This window comes from Capricornis sumatraensis, chromosome 21, assembly GCF_032405125.1.
Source record: "Capricornis sumatraensis isolate serow.1 chromosome 21, serow.2, whole genome shotgun sequence".
Classification (NCBI taxonomy): domain Eukaryota; kingdom Metazoa; phylum Chordata; class Mammalia; order Artiodactyla; family Bovidae; genus Capricornis; species Capricornis sumatraensis.
The window spans coordinates 33,106,413-33,126,502 of NC_091089.1; the positions used below are offsets into that span (position 1 = coordinate 33,106,413).

General features: G+C 42.1%; 1 protein-coding gene across 1 annotated transcript in view; it reads left to right on the forward strand.

The window, feature by feature from the left end:
* KCTD1 (potassium channel tetramerization domain containing 1) overlaps positions 1-20,090 on the forward strand; it is a 100,137-nt gene that overhangs the window by 58,577 nt on the left and 21,470 nt on the right. Inside the window, exon 3 of the mRNA XM_068993927.1 lies at positions 18,810-18,954. Coding sequence (XP_068850028.1) covers positions 18,810-18,954 — 145 coding nt within the window. The remainder of the gene's footprint in view (positions 1-18,809; positions 18,955-20,090) is intronic.

Sequence of the window (20,090 nt, forward strand, 5' to 3'; positions counted from 1 at the left end):
GACAAAATCTAGGTTACATTTCAGGGTCGATGCAGAAGCAGATTGTTGTGACTTTGGTATCACAGATCACCTTTGATCTGTGATCAACAGCCTGTCCTTTTTTTTTAAAGTTTAAGTAATTAATTTTATTTTTTACTTATTAATTTCTTTGACTGCACTAAGTCTTCAGTGTTGCACACAGGCTTTCTCTAGTGCAGTGAGCAGGGGCTACGCTCTAGCGGTGGTGCACGGGCATCTGATTGTGGTGTCTTCTCTTGCTGTGGAGCACCGGCTCTAGGCCTCCAGGGCTTCAGTAGTTGTGGCACTCGGACTTAGCTGCCCTGTGGCTTGTGGAATCTCCCCAGACCAGGGATCAAAGCCCTGTCCCCTGCATTAGCAGGCAGATCCTTTACCACTGGACCACCGGGAAAGTCCCAGTGGCCTGGTCTCCGTTCTGTGATTCACCTCCTATTACCTAATGAGTGGCAGATACACACATTCTCCCTTCATCTCAGCGAGGGAACTTCAGGGCCATGTCTATTGTCTGGGCCGTGGGTACAGAGCAGCTCCAGCCCCTTCCATCATGTCCCGATGACCTCGCTAGTTATATTAACCATAATGCTGTTTCTGGTACATTTTCTATATTTTTGCATCTCGTGGTGACTGAAGTTTTATTTGGTGTTAACCAAAGTAGAGAGTTAACAGATGTTCAAAATAAACGTGGGCAGAAGGCCCTTGCAGGCAAGTAATAACAAGGCTGGGATCCCTTAGCCCAATCCTTAGACACAGAAGAAGCGCCGGAGCCTTTGATGGCAGAGCAGTGACAATGGGCAGGGAGTAACACCGGGTGTTTAGAGTGAAACAACTCAGGACAGGACTGTAAGCCCCATCTCAGTTTTTAATAACTTCTCACTTGGCAAGCACTCAGCCTCGACTTAGATGGAAACCTCCTCGGAAAGCTCCTTCTGACTTAGTTCTCACACTTGAATCCTTGGTACCTAGTATCAGGCGAGCCACAGTGGACATTCAAGAGTTTGCTTAATATGTGAATTATTGGGTAAAATACTGTACCCAGAGGCCAGAGCTTCAAAACAGTGAAGGTCGAATAATCAAGTGAAGTTTTTCAAAATAGAAAATTACATTTAAAGCTGGCCTGAGTCCATCACCTCCACCATTCCATGTGCTGCCATAACATTATACGAGGGCCTGTCATTGACCTCATTTAAGAGATAAGAACACACAGCTCCACAAGGCTCAGCAATGCGTTCACCCTTATTCAGCAAATGGGGGAAGGACCAGGATTCCAGCTCCCTCTGGCTCCAGGACCTTGGTTTTTTATTCTTTTATTTACTTACTTACTTATTTATTTACTTCTGCTCACAAAGCAAGGAAAGGGCACCCAGGCTGAGAGCAGGAGGGTAAGGGAACCCAGAAGAACAGCTCTGTCACATGGCTTGCAGTCTCGGGTTTTATGGTAATGGGATTAGTTTCCAGGTTGTCTTTTATTCTTTTAAAGTCATGCCTGAAGAATTGATGATTTTGAATTGCAGTGCTGGAGAAGACTCTTGAGAGTCCCTTGGACTGCAAGGAGTTCAAACCAGACAATCCTAAAGGAAATCTACCCTGAATGTTCATTGGAAGGACTGATGCCGGAGCTCCAGTACTTTGGCTACCTGTTGCAAAGAGCTGACTCACTGGAAAAGACCCAAGACCCAGGCTGAAAAAAGCCTGGCGTGCTGTAGTCCATGGGGTCACAAAGAGTTGGACATGACTTAGCAACTGAATAACAATAACAACACAACAGAGCCATGCTTCTCAACCTTAGTGGCATGTTAGAATCAGCTGAGACTTGCAAAAGAAAACCTGGTCCTGCCCACAAAGATTCTGATTGCATTGGCCTTGAGCAGGGCCTGGGCGTGGGATTTGCTAATGCTTCCCACCTTCAGCCACGCAGTCCATCTTTCCACCTTCTGGAACTGTGTTCTAAAGTTGGGCTTTGGCCAAGGGAACAGGTCATCTACAATATCTCAAGCTCCTTTATTCTCAAGTGGCCTTCACCCAGCATTAGCTGGGGCATGTGGGACCCCTGGGTGCTGGAGCTCCCATGCGGGTCTCCTGCCATGAGCATGTGGCCCAGGGTTGTCCAAATACCATGCCATCCATTTCTGTGTGTCATGACTTGAAGAAGCCTGAAAAGCACCACCTTAGATGGGATAGTGGGATAAATTAGTCTTGTTCTTCTTTGCTGCTGGGTTTCAGGAGGCTCTTTTTTCCATGTCCCATGTCCAGCATACACACCCTTCCCACAGTAAGGGACAAAGTTGGCCTTGGACCAGTGACCTTGCCACCTGCTGATGGCTGCTGGGTTGCACCTGTGAAGAGAAATCCATTAGGAAAACTTTCAGGGACCAGTGTGGGCCCCGGCATGCTGTGCCCAGGGGGAGGAATGGTCTAGGGGATGCCAGGACAGGTAAGGCTGCTCATCAGGTTAGGGGTCTCTAAGCCCACTGATGCATTACTCACCACCTCTGCTGGGCTCCTCCTTGTTTGTTAAAGCAGTGAACCCAAGTACAAGATGCTATAGACTATCTCACATTCACACCCCTGTGCAAAACACATGTGCGTGCACCCATCAGAAACATCATTTTAAAGATTTTTAAAATGTGTTTCTAGAACATGCCCCCTAAGCTTACACTTCAGGTTTTAAGTCAAATAATGGGTCTACCAGTAGTCTTCAGCTACTTGCACTGTGCCTGGCAATGCTGGGTATATATTTGTTGAATGAGTTTTGCTTTGTTGAGTGGCATGAGTTTTGCTCTGAGCTGGAGCAGCTTAACCACCTCAGGGCTGCTTCAGCTCAACCACATTTTGAATCATCAGATGCTACAGTGATGTCAGATCTTAACAGCAGGCCTAGTCCAATCTGAGCAGCAAAGATTAACACCCCATTCTCTTCAAAGCAGAGCCTAGAGAGGGATTTTCTAGTCTAATTACCCTGAATCGAAAAAGTAAGAAGAAGGAGAAGGGAATCCATCAGTCTGGTCATAACCCAGACACCCATGAACCAGATGAACAGAAGGGTAATACCTGCCTTCAGAATGTTTTCCTCCTACTGGTAACTTCCTCCCTGAACCTCTCAGATCAGGGTCATCTCCAGATGCTTGGGGAAAAAATGGTGCAGGTTCCTCTGCTCCACCTATGTGTATCCCGGGATGTGAGGGAAATGAGCAGTTTCCATTGACATCCAGGTGATCCACCTACATCTCAGAGTTTGGGCCCCAGATCTGCAGAGGACTATAAAACATGAACACATCCACCTGCAGCCTGGTGGAAATGGTGGTGGCGTGGCCAGGGACACGTTGTTAGCACGATGCTTTTCTTATTGAGTCTTTCTTGATTCTCAGCACTTGGGACTATTATACAGACTGTGCTCTTTTTGATCTGTCACAATGAATAATGTCCTTGAGCAACACCAAGGTCGATTTTGCTCTGTGTTTATAATCATATTTTCATATTTCCTGAAGAAAGTACTTTTATAATAAACTATATATTCTATTTACTTACTTGAAAAAGTTAATTTGTAGGTATTTCACAGAAGATTCCAGTCATCTCATCCAAGGTTAACATGTGACAAATATGCTCCGCTTTACTGTGTTGTTGAGAACAATTCCATTAAAAGGGCTTAAAATTACCAACATTATTTTACACAACCCAGCTCACAAATCTCCCACGACTTTGGTTCCCCAAACCCTTTAGTTTCTGTTGGTTACATAATTCTGATTCTGGTTGAATGCTTTGAGAGCTTTTTCATGGCAGAGGAGAACCAACATTAATTTTAGGTGAATTTCCAAAAGACAGACTACATTTTGGCTCCATAGGGAGCTTTGTGAGTAGAATATTACACCCCACTCCTTGCGTCTACCATATCGGTCTTGATACCATCTTCCGAAATTGCTGTGGTCTACAGAGAAACTCTCTGTATCTGCCTGTATCAGAACACAGCAAGGTGTGCATGCTATATGTATTCTTGGCTGGAATAAACAATGTATAAGTCATTCTAAAGTTGAAGGATCTTTTTTTATGAAGCCAATGCAGAAACTAAACTTTTCTCCCCTTCCAAAGAGAAGCATTTATTCAAAACAAAAGCACATGGTGTTACAATTTGCATGTAAATTCTGAGGACTTAAAAACAAAAAAAATTTTGAAAGTCACAGTGAAGGATCCCTTATGGGTCCACTGGACACCCACATGTCCTCGGCCGAAGCCTGAGCTGTGGTGTGAGATGTGTCCGTTTCCGTGTCTGGCAGTTCTTTCTATTATTGATTTATAAATAACCGATATTAAAATGCCATTTCTTTTCATTAGAAATGCAGCATTCATTGTCTCAAATCGATGAATTATTAATATTCTGCTTCCAAATGGTAACTCTCAAGGTGCCTGGAGATAGAAAGTTGTGACAATCTGTCTGCAAAGCAGCAAGCTGAAGTGGGTACATAAGGCTTTACATGTGGCTTCCGATTGTGCCCAGGGTGGTCCTGGTGGGAGGATGAAGGATGTGAGAGGTGGCGGGGGATAAGTCAGCTGTGCTCTTACGGGCATATGCTTTTCCTGTAGTCTTATTCCCAAGGCAGACACCTAGGAGTTCCAACTGGGTGGCAATTCCGTTTGCCACAAAAACATTAAAAAAAAAAAAAAAATTGGTCCCACAGATGTAACAGGGTTTTGCTGGACTGTCCGAATCTAATCAAGACACAGAGTCGGTAGAAATGACACCATCACTTGGATAACGTTCTGCCGCCACATAGACGCCGTGTGTCGGTTTGCTTAGTAATGACCTCACTGTGTATCTTTTTCGGTGGTAATGATTATTTTTACTCCTGCGCAACGTCTCTTACTGTGTCCCGTATTCAGAAGATAAATGACCACTGTGCACATCAGCTAACCGCCACTTTCAAACAGTGGCCTTCCTCACCCGGCTCAGACGGCTTCATAACTAGAGGTGAATCTCAACTTGCCCAAACTTGTTTCAATGATTGGAACCAAATGTGCTTCAGAGCTCCCACCTGGCCGTGTGAGGGCTTGGCTAGGCCCTGGCCACCCCTCTGAAAACTGACTTTAAAAAAACACAGCTTAGGAGGCCCTGAGGGCTTCAGACCTTACCTCAGAAATGAAACTTCTAGTCTCGAAGCAGTACAGAACAGTCAGTGTCAAAGAAAGGATTTTTTTTCCCCTTCTATTCACTGTGAAATAATACTTATTCATTTAGCCTAGTGACAGTAAAAGATTTCAAAGGCAAATACAGACTACTTAAAAGGTAAAGAAATTTTATAATGTTATAAAAAGCAGATCACTAATACAACATTGTAAATCAACTATACTTCAATAAAAAGGGGAAAAAAATCAGATCAGTAGTCCAAGAAAACTTTGTCCTCTTGACAGAGAGAAAACCAAATTCTAACTTTGTACCACTTTACATATTAAAATGTGTTCCAATCTTAACCAGTTCTGACAACATATAAAGCCCCTTTATCAAGGGGTTTGTTTTTTTTTTTTCCATAAAACTTCTACAGATTCTCTTCACCTTCAGATTTCTTCCTTTTCTCATTTTCTCTTTTTTTAACCTGGGGGAAAAAAAAAGGAAGGATATACATTTAAGTATATCTGGCTAACCCATAATCTTAGGGACCCTGAGAAGGGTACTTCATCACAACATAATCATTTTGATGATACATTGCAAAAGGCATAAGGTGGCGTAAAGGATGGAATTTGGAGAAGATTGCTGGACACGTTAAGTGAAAGTGTTAGTCGCTCAGTCATATCTGACTGTTTGAGACCCCATGGACTGTAGCCGCCAGGCTCCTCTATCCATGGACTCTCCCAGGCTAGAATATTGGAATAGATAGCCATTTCCTTCTCCAGGGGATCTTCCCAACTCAAGGATGGAACCCAGGTCTCCTGCATTACAGGCAGATTCTTTACTGTCTAATCCATGTTAAAATGAACTAGAACAAGGTTATAACAGCCTAATGAACGTAGGGAGCTGTGAGCAGTGCAATTGAAGTTCTGGTCTCCACTCTAGCAAACAATCTATGATGATTACAAAAATCCAACAGTCATGATACAGTTTGTATTTCCAAGTACATATCCTGCCAGGCTCTTAAAGAACACGTTTGTGATACTTCATGTAGATTTTTTAAACTTTGAGAAAGTAGTTATTTGTAAAAAGCAGCTTTGGTTTTAGTGCACTTTCCCTCAAGACTCGAAAGTAAAAAGTTATGGGAGCAACAGATATGGGAAACAGTGGTATCAAGTGACTTCTGCAGTTTGTCCCATTTATATGATCACAGTAAGGAAGAGGAAACATGGGAAAATCTTGTCATTAGCAGGGAGACTTTTTTTTTCTTTAGATGTGTTGTAGGTCAGGACTTGGTTCTGGTTTGTGTTGGAAGGGATGAGGAGAAACATTGGTAGATACACCTACCGCCCAGTGAGTCTATGGACCGGCTTGGTGCCTTTGGGTAAATTCTTAAACTGTGATAAACCAAGCCTGAGTCCCAGAAGGGCGTAGCCAGTTGCACAAGACACACACACCTATGACAACGCATTGTTGACCCTGGTGCAGCCAAAGGCAGGTGCTGTCAGTAAGCACCCTCCTGATTTCTCAACCCCCCACACCCGAGAATGTTGTCTTTGAATCATGAGCTGATAAAAACTTCATATTTTTCACATGTCACTTTTGATTTAGTGACTGTGTAAATAATCTTGCAACATAAATTCAAAATCTTAAGCCTCTCAGAGTACAAAGCTAACCAGGCACCTCATCCTTCATGATGTGAAGAGATAATTGAACGGTGTTTTCAACAAAAGGGTGGTATGGATATTTTATATATTCTTTAAAACGTTTAGATGCTTTTGAAGCTGTGTAAATATGACTCTTGTCCGGTTAGCAGCTTTCTTTCCTTCTTAGCTTCTGAGGTGGTATAACTCACAGTCCTGGGGCTAAATCTCCTCCCTTTTGGCTTTGTCATCCCAAAGCCTAGTTTGTGAAAGTGTTTTTAAGCCTCCTAGTCACTCTGAAGTCATACAGTGACAGAATAATTCATTTTCATTCATCTAACCACCTTTCAATCCTCCTGAGTTTTTGAATGATGCTCTAAGACCTTTGAACAGTGTCAGTAATGGCTCTGTCTGTGGGGGGGTGGGGGGGGGGTGTTTGTGTGTGTGTGTAGGAGCAGGAAAGGAATACAAAGGAGTCAGTATAGATTCACTTACTTTCTTCCATACATCTACTTTTAAGTTTTCACGAAGCATTTACATAGAAAATTGTATTTTTCTTCTTTATTTTCTGTTTTATCAAGCACTGTGTGAAGCCTCTGGTTTTTCCACATTTAGGTACTATGCAAAATGTGTAAATGCTTTGTTGTAAACTGCTGTTTTGCTGGCCCCATTACAAGTAGGAAAACACTGTTAAATTGAATTTTAAAAAAACAGCTGGCTTCACCATCGCCCTCTCATAGTGTCATATAATTAATAAGATGCTTTTATTTGAAAGGACTGCTGTGATATACTATGAGCCAGTTCCAACAGGCTGGAGTAGTAAGACAGCAGAGGAAATGGGAAGAGGCTCCAGTCCACATCCTGTTGCTGATAGTCTCCAAGTATGCTGGAGAGAATGGGGGGCCACTGGGGGACCACAGTCACAGGGGGCTGGTCTGAGTCCCTTCCCCATATGAGGGAGATTGATGACACAGATGGAGGAGTCAGTCACAGAGGAAGGCACTCCTTCAATAGTTGCGGCTGCTGATACTCAGAATCCTGGGAAATAAGATCGCTCAAAAAAATGTTAGGAATTTCCATGATGGTCCAGTGGTTAAGACTCCACGCTTCCATTGCACAGTGTATGGGTGGGATCCCTGGTCGGGGAACTAAGATCCTGCATGCTGTATGGCACAGCCCAAAATTATTATTATTTAAAAATAAATGTTAAAACAATAGGTTAAGTTCAGCAGGAACATATGCAAGGGTTTGCTTATGTGATGAGAAACCAGAAACGAGAAAACTGGAGTGGAGCAAGATGCAGACGGGTTGGCAGGAGGTGCTGGAGCTGGAGTTCTGGAACAGACGAACACTGAGAGTTGGGGACAGCGACGAGAGTGGGCTGGCCCTCACTCTTCCAGGATGGGAGGCTGCACAGTTCAGCCACCCTCAGCTAGCGATCTGGTGGCTCCATGCCTCAGCATCTCCACTACTCACATCACAATATCACCTGTACATACTCTCGAGTTGTGGTGAAGATTAAATCAGCTAATCCACAGAGTTTTTAGCAGCATTCCTAACATAAACTTGGGCTTCCCTGGTGGCTCAGATGGTAAAGAATCTGCCTGCAGTGCAGGAGCCCAGATTTGATCTCTGGGTCAGGAAGATCCCCCTGGAGAAGGGAATGGCAACCCACTCCAGTATTCTTGCCTGGAGAATTCCATGGACAGAGGAGCCTGGTGGGCTACGGTCCGGTCCATAGGGTTGCAAAGAGTCAGACACAAGCGACTGACATTTTCACACTTAACAGAAACTCAAATAATGTTAGCTATTATAACATTTTTTTTCTCTGAATAGTAATTATATTGTAAACTGAAAAACATATTCTAGAGTCTTAAATCAAGAGAAAACAGGAGTATGTCACAAATACCTCTAAATATAGAACAGCCAGTGGGGAGGAGGGTTGGGGTGGGCTGGGGAGAGACCTCTGCACAGGTGCGGGCTTGCCTGCCCCCAGAGAAAGCAAGGGGAAGATGAAGCAGAAACCACTGGAGCCGAAAATACCAAAGTGGGCTCCCATGAGACACAGTGATGCTCTAATCCAGGCCTGGTCTTAAAAAGTAGTGGTAAACCCCAGAAACCATTTGAAAACAGACACTTGTTCAAACCAAAGAGCAGGTGATCTAAAACATTGTCTTCCAAATCAAGGTGCTCAACAGGATTTTCTGTGCAGTTGGATTCTGTTTTGGCATTGCACATCTTGTCCAAAGTATGAAAATCTGTCAGCACTGACTGAGCCCAGGCTTGGCCGAGAAGCAGAAGAATCACTGGGCAGTAAGAGAGCCGCTCTGAGCGAGACCCTGCGGCCCTGCTGCCTCCACGCTGGTTAACTGACTGCAGGGTCCTCACTTGTAAGATGCAAGTGATGGTATCTACCTAGCAGAGCTGGTGCCCTGCGGGTAGTGGACACTCCGTAAATGTAGCTCATGTCAGACATCTATTTCTTCCTCATAAAAATTCTTTGGATGGGCTATTATCCCCTTCCTCAGATGAAGAAATCGAAACTCAAACCAATTTGGTCTTGAAGATGGTAAAGCCAGGATTCCAGCAAGTCTGTTGAGTCAGAGCTGAACTTCCAGGGGCTCCTGAGAGATGACTGAAAGCACAGCGCCCAAGCTGTTGTGCCATCACTTGCTCCACTCAGGCCAACGCTGTGAGAGGCGCTCTTCACGCTGTTTCTCGCCTGAAATCCCTCCTCCAAGCCCTTGTGCCCTTCTCTTTATGCCTGGCTGTCCTAAAGACCCAGTACTAGCATTGCCTCCTACAGGAAGCCCTCCCTGCCTGCCCCAGGCTGACTAGTCCCTGTCCTTTGTTCTTCTGTAGCACCCAGCTGGCCCGAATCATGCTCATCTGAGTAGGCTCTAGGACTTTCCTGGTGGTCCAGGAGTAAATTCACCTTCCAATGAAAGGGGTGTAGGTTCTGTCCCTGGTCAGGGAGCTAAGATCCTGAATGCCTAGGGGCCAAAAAAACAAAACACAAAACAAAAGCAGTCTTAAAACAAATTCAATAAAGACGTTAAAAGGGTTCCACATCAAAAAAAATCAAATCTTTAAAAAAATTAAATTAAAAATAAGAGATTCAGCAGAGTACCCAGGAACGTGACAAGCATTCAATTAATGTAGGAATAGAAAGCCTACTTTGGTAAATTCCAGTGGTGTTTTTTCAAAACAATCAAGTTAATTATAATACAATTTTTATAGTAAGCAAATAAAGTAACTCTCCAATTAAAAAAATTTTCCCTGTGCGTCATGAGAAGGACTAGCTCCCCCTCCCCCACAGTGGCCCTGGGCTCCCCCCGAAGCCATCAGTATTGCTGTCAACTAGCAATTCTCCAAAACGCTGAGTGCCAGAATTGCTGGCACACTCATTTTTTTTTTTTTTATATATTTTAAACTTGCCTTTCTTTTCTCCCCTGCTTTCTTCAGCTCTGTGAATCATTTAAGAAAATGATGCTGCCACAGGGAACAGGTACTGGAAACATTACTTCCTCATAAGTAGATATAATTTGTTTTGTTTGCTTTTCCGTAGAAGGTATTTTCTCTCTTCTCTTAAATTACTTCTGTCCATTTCTGTAACAAGCTCTGAATTCATTTTTATCTGTGTTCCTGAAATATCAATGAAACTTCCCAAGTGTGGAAACTCTACACAACTATTTCTCAAATTTTGTAAACAATTATATGCAAATTAAATGCTGTTCAATAAGTAAGGATTCTCTAACAGTGAGTTGACTGGTGTTTTTCGTTTGGGGGGATTTTTTACATTATAATAATACCCAGCATAGCATCGCCTCTCCCCATTTTAAGAAAAACTTTTTATTATGGATATTATTCTTTTTTTTGGCCATATGACTTGTGGGACTTTAATTCCCCAACCAAGGATTGAATCGAGGTCCTTGGTAGTGAGACAGCAGAGTCCACTGGATTGCCAGGAAATTCCCTATTATGGACATTTTAAAATATATGCAAAGCAACTATACTATAATAAAAACTAATTTTAAAAATATGCCAAAATAGAATATGAAATGAAGACCCCTGCATTTCAAAAGGTTTCTGCTATCAACCCAGCATTTCTCTCCCCTTCCACCTGTTCTGTTTCCCTGCTCTCCCATCCCAGCAGAAAGGAGGGAAGGGGATCCTTTGGTTGCAGTGCTGATTTTTCTTTAAAAAAAAAGAAAACACACACACAAAACTTTTAAAATTTATTTGGCTCTGCGGGGTCTTAAGTTTTGGCACGCAGGATCTTCAATATTTGTTGTGGAATGGGAACACTTAGTTGCTACACGTGGGATCTAGTTCCCTGACCAGGGATCGAACCTGGGCCCCCTGCACTGGCAGCTCAGAGACTTAGCCACTGGCCCACCAGGGAAGTCCCAGTGCTGATTTTTCTCTGCTTTTCTTTCCTTCCCTGCTGTTCCAAGTCGAGGTTCCACTTCAGGGACAGCTTCCTATACACCTCTCGTTCATATACCCACACCTACAAATACAGACACTCACTCCCACCCACACACTTACACATCTGCACAAACACACACCTTCCCCCAGCCCTCTATCTCATCTGCTGTCTTCCTTAGATATCAACTATTAGGACAGAAGCTTGGTTGAACCCAGGTCTCCTGCATTGCAGGCAGATTCTTTACCAGATGAGCCACAAGGGAAGCCCAGGAATACTGGAGTGGGTAGTCTATCCCTTCTCCAGCGGATCTTCCCCACCCAGGTATCGAAACATGGCCTCCTGCATTGCAGGTGGATTCCTTACCAAATGAGCTATCAGGGAACTTGGGTTAGTAGGCTCGAAAAAGTATGAAGCCACAGTGCTTCTGAAAACAAAATTATTCAGTAGAAAAAGGCTGTAAATCAGATTTTTTTAAAAAGTAATATCCTACTGATTGGTGGACTCATCACAGATTGTTTTTCTATTTTGCTGCTTCTTCATCCTCTGTGCTTTTCTAGTTTTTAACAATGAGTAGTTATTGCTTTTATAATTTAAAAATATCCACCAAAAGTAATGCTCAAGAGGTCACTTGGATATTGCCTCTGAAACGGTTCACCAGCAAAATAAATCTGGACTGAAAACTAAAGGAAACCTTTTCCTAAAGTTCAAACCATATATTCCATGGCTTGGAAGCCCAGAGGTGGAGAAGAAAAGGCTTTTCTTGGCAAAGGAGAGCTGAGTGGGTGAAAGGTTCCACAACCCGTGTCCTGCCTTTTCTCACCATCTTTATCCCTTGGTGTGTCTTTGGCACTTAGCTCTCAACCCCACCCCTGGGCAGGGTCTTCTCCACCCTCCCTGAGCAAGTTAATCCTAGCATGGGCACTGCCCACAGGCCCTTGTCCTACCGCCTCCCTCCCCTGTAATTACCATGTGTGCACCAGCTCCTCCGAAGAGTTGAAAGGATTAACCTGCTTGCCTCTGGTAAAGTAGGGCCAGGTGCTATGTTGCCTGCCATGGTGCTTCATGTGGCGTGGGGTTCACCAGACAGCACAGGACCACTGGGTGGATGGAGCTCAGAAGAGTTGGAAGCATCTCCAAGCTAAATTTCTTTAGCTGTAAAGTGACTGTTCCCACAGGGGGGTTGGCAGAATTAAATGTAGGGGCACCGCACATAGTGGGATGCAAGAACTCAAGGTAAATGGAGTTGAAATATGCCATTTCAGGTATACGCCTCAACCCAGAAGAAGTTTTCATTGTCCTAAGAATCTTGACTTTCCCATCTATTCTTATGCCCCTATTATGTCATAGTTGTACCAACAGTTTGAAAGTAACCTCTGAAGTCTTGGGGTGTTTTGGTTCGGTTTGGTTTGGTTCAGTTTCCCTGAGCTTCAACTTTTTCTCAGCTGTTAAGTAAATGATAGCTTCCCCACAAAGTTGGTAATAATCAAGCTTTCTTGAGATAACGTGCAACACTAGCAGTCTTATTGAATTATATAAAACCTGTGCATTTCCCAAGGGATGTTGTTCGTTTGTTGTCTTCTTGCTTGTTTTAGGGGTTTTTTTTTTTAATTAGAAATGAAAAGGAGGTATATTTAGGGGTCAAAAACACAGGCTTTCAAATGAGACCTAGGTTGGAGCCTGAGCCAAGTGATGGCCATTGTTGGCTCAGTGTTCTCATCTGTGAAATGGGAATAATATGGTCACCTTATAGGATCATGGTAAGAATGAAATGAAATGAAGCCCATAAAGCAGGCAGCTCCTTCTTTGGCACGTACTAATATTCAATCGATAGTAGCTAGCATTAGAGCAGGTGTCCTCATAGACTTGAATGTGACCATCCTCTGTCCATCCCCCCCTCCAGGGGCAGCATGGTGGGTCTGCCACCTCTGTCTAGCCAGCTGTGCATCCTTGAGTCATTTCTCCATGTGTTAAATGGGAGGTTGATCTAGGTCATGCTGGTGATCCTTAACCTCTAAAAATGTGGCTGGCTAATTAAGAAAACGTGACAGTTCAGGGTGACAGAATGACCAACTGGAGATTATTTCAAATTGACGACATTGACTTGCTCCTCTTTATTCTCTCTGCTCATCTGCCTTTGCACTGGTTCCCAACCCAGCAGTTCATTAAACTTCCTTGGGGAGCGTTTTAAGAGATGCAGATGCTTGGGGTCTAAACCCTGAGCAATAGTTACATCAGAATATCTGGCACTGGGCATCTATATTTTTTAAAAGGTCCCTAGGTAATTCTACTGTGCAACCAGGGTTAAGAAGCACTGCTCTATACAAATGACATAGTCAAAAACAAGGGAAAGGAGACAGGACTTGGATAAACTGCAAGCTGCCTCTGTGGGGAGATGTGATCTCAGATAGTGTTTTGATTTTCTCACTTCTAAATTTGCTCTTTTCCTAAACATTGCTGAGAGCATAGCCTGACATCAGTCCCCATCACCCTCCAAACCAAACCCCAAGTCCTTGACCTGCTTACACAGCTCTTCATGGTCTGATTTCTGCTGCCCGTCTCATTTTTCAGTTGGCCTGTCTCTGTGCCCTAGTGGAGAGTAATCATATGGCAGTGTTTTTTTCCACCTTCAGGCCTTTGAGTCTTCCCTACACCTGTCTTTTCTTATCTAACCTTAGCTCCCACCCCTGTACCAGCTTCTGCTGATCATTCAGGCTCTCCTATGAACTTTCTTTTTCTTCCCTGAGTACTCCCACAGCCCACTCTGCATACCCACTGCACACTCAGTCACACCACTTGATCTGCATTCCCAGCCCCACAGACTGTTAAATTCCATGAAAGTCAAGAGTGTGGTTTATTCACCACTGCATTCCCTGTATTTCACATGATCAGGTTGAGTGAGTATTGGTGGAAAGAATGAACAAATAACTGAGTGACTATACAATTTTAAAAAAAGAGAGAAATTCTTTTTTTTTTTTTTTTGGACCATGCAGCATGGCATGTGGGATGTATAGTTTCTTAACCAAGGATTGAACCCATGCTGCCTGCAGTGCAAGTGGGAAGTCTTAACTTACTGGACCGCCAGGGAATTCCCAGGAAAGCAAAATTCTTAAGGAACTGAGTCACAGTTACATCAGAGAACCTAAGTCCTATAAATGATTGAATACACAAGAACAAATAAATTCTTAGTGACTAATATTCACACTAAGCTAGGTCTCTCATTTAAGACCATTCTTTAATGCTGGGGAGAAGGGGAGCCACAGAGAGGAAGCAGACTAACTTTTCACCAAAAGGAACTTAATTTCCTTGGTGGTTGGGCTGCATTATTTGCAGCATAATCAACAGACTTCTGACTCTAAAAGGCAAGAAAGAGGAGCACATTTGAATGTCTATTAATGTGTATTTTAAGTGAACCTTTATAATCCTCTACTCTTTGTGACCTGTAACCTCTGTTCATGGAATTCTCCAGACAAGTATACTGGAGTGGGTTGCCATTTCCTCCTCCAGGGACTCTTCCTGACCCAGAAATTGAACCCAGGCCTCCTGCACTGCAGGCAGATTCTTTATCATCTGAGCCACCAGGGAAGCCCAATCCTCTAGTTAATGAATTATTTGCACATAAAAAGGATAGGATGCTTACAATTTACTTTAAAAATCCCAGACCAGGGAGAGAGATCCAGAGAGGTACAGGTGAAATAAGACTGAACAAGAATTGATAGCTTTAGAAGCTGGATGGACACATGGGAGTTTATTATCCTATTTTCCCTGCTTTGGCATACAGGGAAACTGTCCAAAATAGAATGTTAAAAAATAAATGTCAAAAGAATAAAACTGTGGGAGGAAGTTTTTCTCAGTACTGCCACTTGGTTTAGTGAGTGGTTTTTTTCTTTTTTTAAAAAAAGGCAGTCATACATCATCTGGAGCCAGCCTGGTCTTGGTCAGTTGAAAAACAGGAATGTTCTCCAAGGTTAGTAAACTGTAATCAGGTCCACAGAGTTTTCAGGCACCAGAGTTTACAAGTCACAACAGTTGATTTGTAACTCCATTCATGTGTCCACAAGAAATATAGCCTGTGTTGATGTTCCTCTCTATTTGCTTAGCCAAACAATGCTTTTCCACAGCACATTCAACCTTGAAACCGACCCAGGACCCCAGTTTACGATCGCTGGCACCACCCTGCCCTTCCGCATTGTTTTCACAAATTTAAAACCTTCCCCCTTTAAAGGTAGCAAAAATCAGCCCAGTGTCTCCTTTTTTTACTTGTAACATTTGTTGACTCAAACGCAGGGACTCTCTTTTCCGAGGGGCCTTTCACTGCAGCCAGGAATGTGCATGCATTGACGCGGCCAGGAGCTCTTCCTTCCGAGACTGCCCTCCCCTGCCTCTCGGCTCCCACGTCAACCATGCTGCTTCCGCCTTTGGTACAGGAGGCACCAACGGCGGGGAGGGTTTTCCCACCAATTTCAGGCCACGCCCTCCGTGCAGAGTGCGCCCTCCCTTGCCTGGAGCAAGCTGGAAGTGAAGGTTCCGGGCCTTGCTGACTGGTACTCCAGACAGCTCCATGGTGGGGTTTCTAATCTGTCAAGTAGCATCCTGTTCTTCCTCCCAGCTTCTCTTCTCCCACTGCCCCACCCAAGGGCCACAGCCACCTTCCTGTCCCCTTGCTGAGTCTCCTTTCAGACTTCCCCTCCTCTTGCCTTTGCATTTTTGCTATTTCAGCTAAATCAGATGTAAAGGCGCTTCTTACTGCAACTGTACAGTTTCTTGTTATCTGCCGGTGGTGGGGTTTTTGTTTTGATAGTATCCTAAAAACCACTTCAGTTCAGTTCAGTCGCTCAGTCGTGTCTGGCTCTTTGCAATCCCATGAACAGCAGCACGCCAGGCCTCCCTGTCCATCACCAGCTCCCGGAGTTCACTCATAAAACTCACGTCCATCGAGTTGGTGATGCCATCCAGCCATCTCATCCTCTGTCGTCCCGTTCTCCTCCTGCCCCCAATCCTTCCCAGCATCAGAGTCTTTTCCAGTGAGTCAACTCTCCGCATGAGGTGGCCAGAGTACTGAAGTTTCAGCTTTGGCATCAGTCCTTCCAAAGAACACCCAGGGCTGATCTCCTTTAGAATGGACTGGTTGGATCTCCTTGCCACTTAACATGACACTTTTCTCCTATCTTGGAAAGGTCTGTAACAATACACCTCAGCCATGATTGTTCCTTTTACTCCTTTAAACTCTGTACCCTAAACTGCCCTCAGGCTTCAAAGAGCTGTTTTCCTAGAAATTTTTATTTGCTATTTTGGGGTACATTCTTTTGCTGTCTTTTTGAGCATGCCATGACCCCTTTTGATTTTTCATCAACCCTGAGAAAAGGGGTAATTTAATAAAAGAATAGAGATGCAGAGAAGTTGATTCGCTCAGATTACAGCTAGTAAATGGCCAAGCCTCATTCCTCTCCTCTTTCAGCCACTCCTTTACTCATTCACTCCGTGAAGATTTATTTGATCACTTTCTGTGCTGGCTCACTTCCAAGCCTAGATTTTGAAAATAAACTTTTAAAAATTAAAAGCCTGGGATTTATTTAAGAATAAAATATTTACTTTTCATCTCATTAGTAAAGTGACTTGTAAGCATTGATATTAATTTATCTCAGGCCACAAAAATAATCAGTGTACATGTTTGGATTTCATTATAAAACTCTTGCCAAACAAATCTAAGATAGACACAAAATCTCTAGACCTAAAGTGTTCATTCAGTAGTGGTAATTCTTTTCATTCCAGTCATTGTGGGGAGGCCCCTGTAAGATCAAACAGACTGTACCCAACTCCCCCAGGTGCTACTTAACTAGTTGGGCAAGTTACTCATCATTTTGAGCCTATTTCTTCATGTTTAAAAGGAGGATAATGGATTTGTTACATAAAGTGCTTAGATGAGGGCAAGGTATATAGAAAGCAGTTAATAAATATAGCTCCCTTTTCTTCCACTGTCAACTGTAAATTTATCATTAACAGTGAAGAGTAAAATGTTTTAATAACAGGCAAACAAGTCTCATTCTTTACCATCTGGCACCAAACTGTCCTGGAAACACTACAAATAAGTGACTAAGGGTGTTTCAGTTTTACTGCCTCTTCTTTACCTAGTGTACCATTTGATTGATGTGTTTATAAGAAATGAATGACAAGGTAGCATGAAAAGAATCCTTGGATGATTGTAATCTACACCCTACATGATCACCCTCAATTCATGGAAAGCTGGATGAAAACAGTAGTTGAGAAAAATATATTGGGTTTTAAGGATATGATCTGACTGACTAGTTGCTTTCTTCTTTGCACCTACTACCTTCAGGTAGGACAGGAGTTTTCTAATTATCCTTAAAAGATTGTTATTGAAGCACATTCACAAGTCATTCTTTCCTGGGAAAGAGGGGAACAGTTTTCCTGTTTGTTGGTTTGTTTGCTGTATTTTAAGAGGGATGGAATTATCAATTTAGCATTATATCTGTCCCATTTCAAAAATAAGACTAGGAAATGAATGATTTCAAAATCATCATCAGAGCAATGAAATGGTGTTCCAGATCGGAGAGAGACTTGTTATGAGTTGCACAAAAATCTTTTCTTTAAAAATGGAACCATTTTCCTGCCTACACTTTTAATGAAAGTCAAATGTACCTCTTGGCAAAGGAAGAGATTTCAAGTGTGTAAATTCTATTTTCTGATACAGGATATTTATTTTTCATTAGCCAACCCTCTAGTTGTTCATAGTATAGATGTGACCACTTTCTATTAACTGAGTATATACTAAAGTGTATGGGTTCAGCCTGCCTTAAAGAGATGAATGATATTGGATACAAAATGCTTTAACTATAGCACCCTTTTCAAATGTTAACTGTAAACAGGAAACACATATTATGGATTCCTGTTTTTAAAAATTACCCATTGCCACTTATGTTCCAGAACTAGGTCATATTTTTTGGGTGGTCCAATGTTTATATTTTATAATGATTCCTGGCTGTTACAAATGATTTTTGCTGAGACCTAGGAAACTAGACTGCATATTGTTAATGAAAAACATATACTCTTAGATGAGTGATATTCTCAGTGATTCATTTTTATAATTAAATGTAGATGTTAGCATATAGACATTGCTTTACTTTTAGAAAATATGGGACTTATGGGTAGGGAAATCTCAGAAAACAGATTTCTTAAAAACAAAAATGCACTTTTTTTTGGTAGACTCTGTTTAAAAGATACTTGGGAGCAATCACACTTTTTTTTTTAATGGCAGAGAAGGTTGTTTTAAGTAACACAGAGGGAAAGACATGATCTTCCATTAAAGTGACAGCACTTAGCCATAATCACCATGTCAGGAACATCTTCTTTACAGGTAAAAGACACTGAATAATAGAATTTACTTGAGAAAGCCTGCGACTATTTTGAATTGTCTGGTCTTGAGATATTTATCAAGCAGGGGCCAGTACTTCTTAGGGAACCATAACTACGTAGCGGGTGATTTTCCCTGACTGCCATCTTCAAAAGTGCTGCCTTTGACAGTGACACAAAACAGTAGCTTTCAGTCTTAGTGGCCGAACGATTGATTCTAATTGTCTTCACTGTTCCCTCTTTCCTATCACAGAATCGGAAGACTTTTTGATGGTACAGAGCCCATTGTTTTGGACAGTCTCAAACAGCACTATTTCATTGACAGAGATGGACAGATGTTCAGATATATCTTGAATTTTCTACGAACATCAAAACTCCTCATTCCTGATGATTTCAAGGTGAGGGATTCATATTAAATTAACAACAGCCTAAATATGTGCTTTTTTTTTTTAATGTGCTCCCCAAAATATTTCTAGCTTTACATTTTTAACATACACCAACTTTAATGGCATCAGAGGTTTCTGATGGTTATACCATCTATGTGGAATAAAGTATATGGTCATTGACGTTTACAGCCAAAAGAGGGTGGCTTTTATGTGAAGAATAGAATTACAGTCTATTTTAATACATTGAAAATGAATTGATTATATTCAAAGGTTATCTCTGATAAGTCTTAGGTAGAGAATAAAAGGAAACCTCTTTAGCTTAATAAAGACTTTTTCTCCCAGAAATTTAAAGCAAGCATTATGCTTACCAGTAAAATTTTAGAGTTGTTCCCTTTCAAAATTACTAACAAGTGTTAGACTTAGTCCTACAAGGTGCTGGAAACTCTAAGCAGTGAAATTAGACAACAAAAAGAAATAGAAAGGGTTAATATTAGAAGGGAATATATAAAAATGTTATCTTTGCAGCTCCTTAATACTTCTCTGAATAGAAGATTCTAAAGAATCAACTAAATATCATTAAAATGAATAAAGAACTCATTAAAGCATCCATATTCAAGGTCCCAATATACTGCAGTTAATAGCTTACTACCAAAGCCAATCATAAAATGTAATGGGAAAATATACCACTTACAGTAGCAACAAAAATTATAACACCCAGGAATAAACTTAAGAAATATGCAGAGTCTGATTAAGAAAACTGTAAATCGCTACATGCAAGTTTAAAACAAGAATAAATGAAGGGACATTTGTGTTCTTGGATGAGAAGCCTCAATATTGCTGAGATGTCAGCTATGCTCAGACTATCTTATACATTCAGTGCAAACCCACTTAAGTCACAGATTTTTTTCAATGAAATTTGACCCATTTATAAAATTTGTATAGAAGAAAAAAAAAAGGCTTAAGAATAGCTTAAAAAGTGATATTGTACAGCAGAAACCAACACAACATTTTAAAGCAGTTATCCTCCAATTTTAAAAAAAGAATAGCTAAAAAATATTTGGTGGTGATAGAAATGGTGGACAATGGTGGATGTTTCATATCAGATATCACAACATACTACAGTGATACAGTGGTAAGAAAGTGTGATC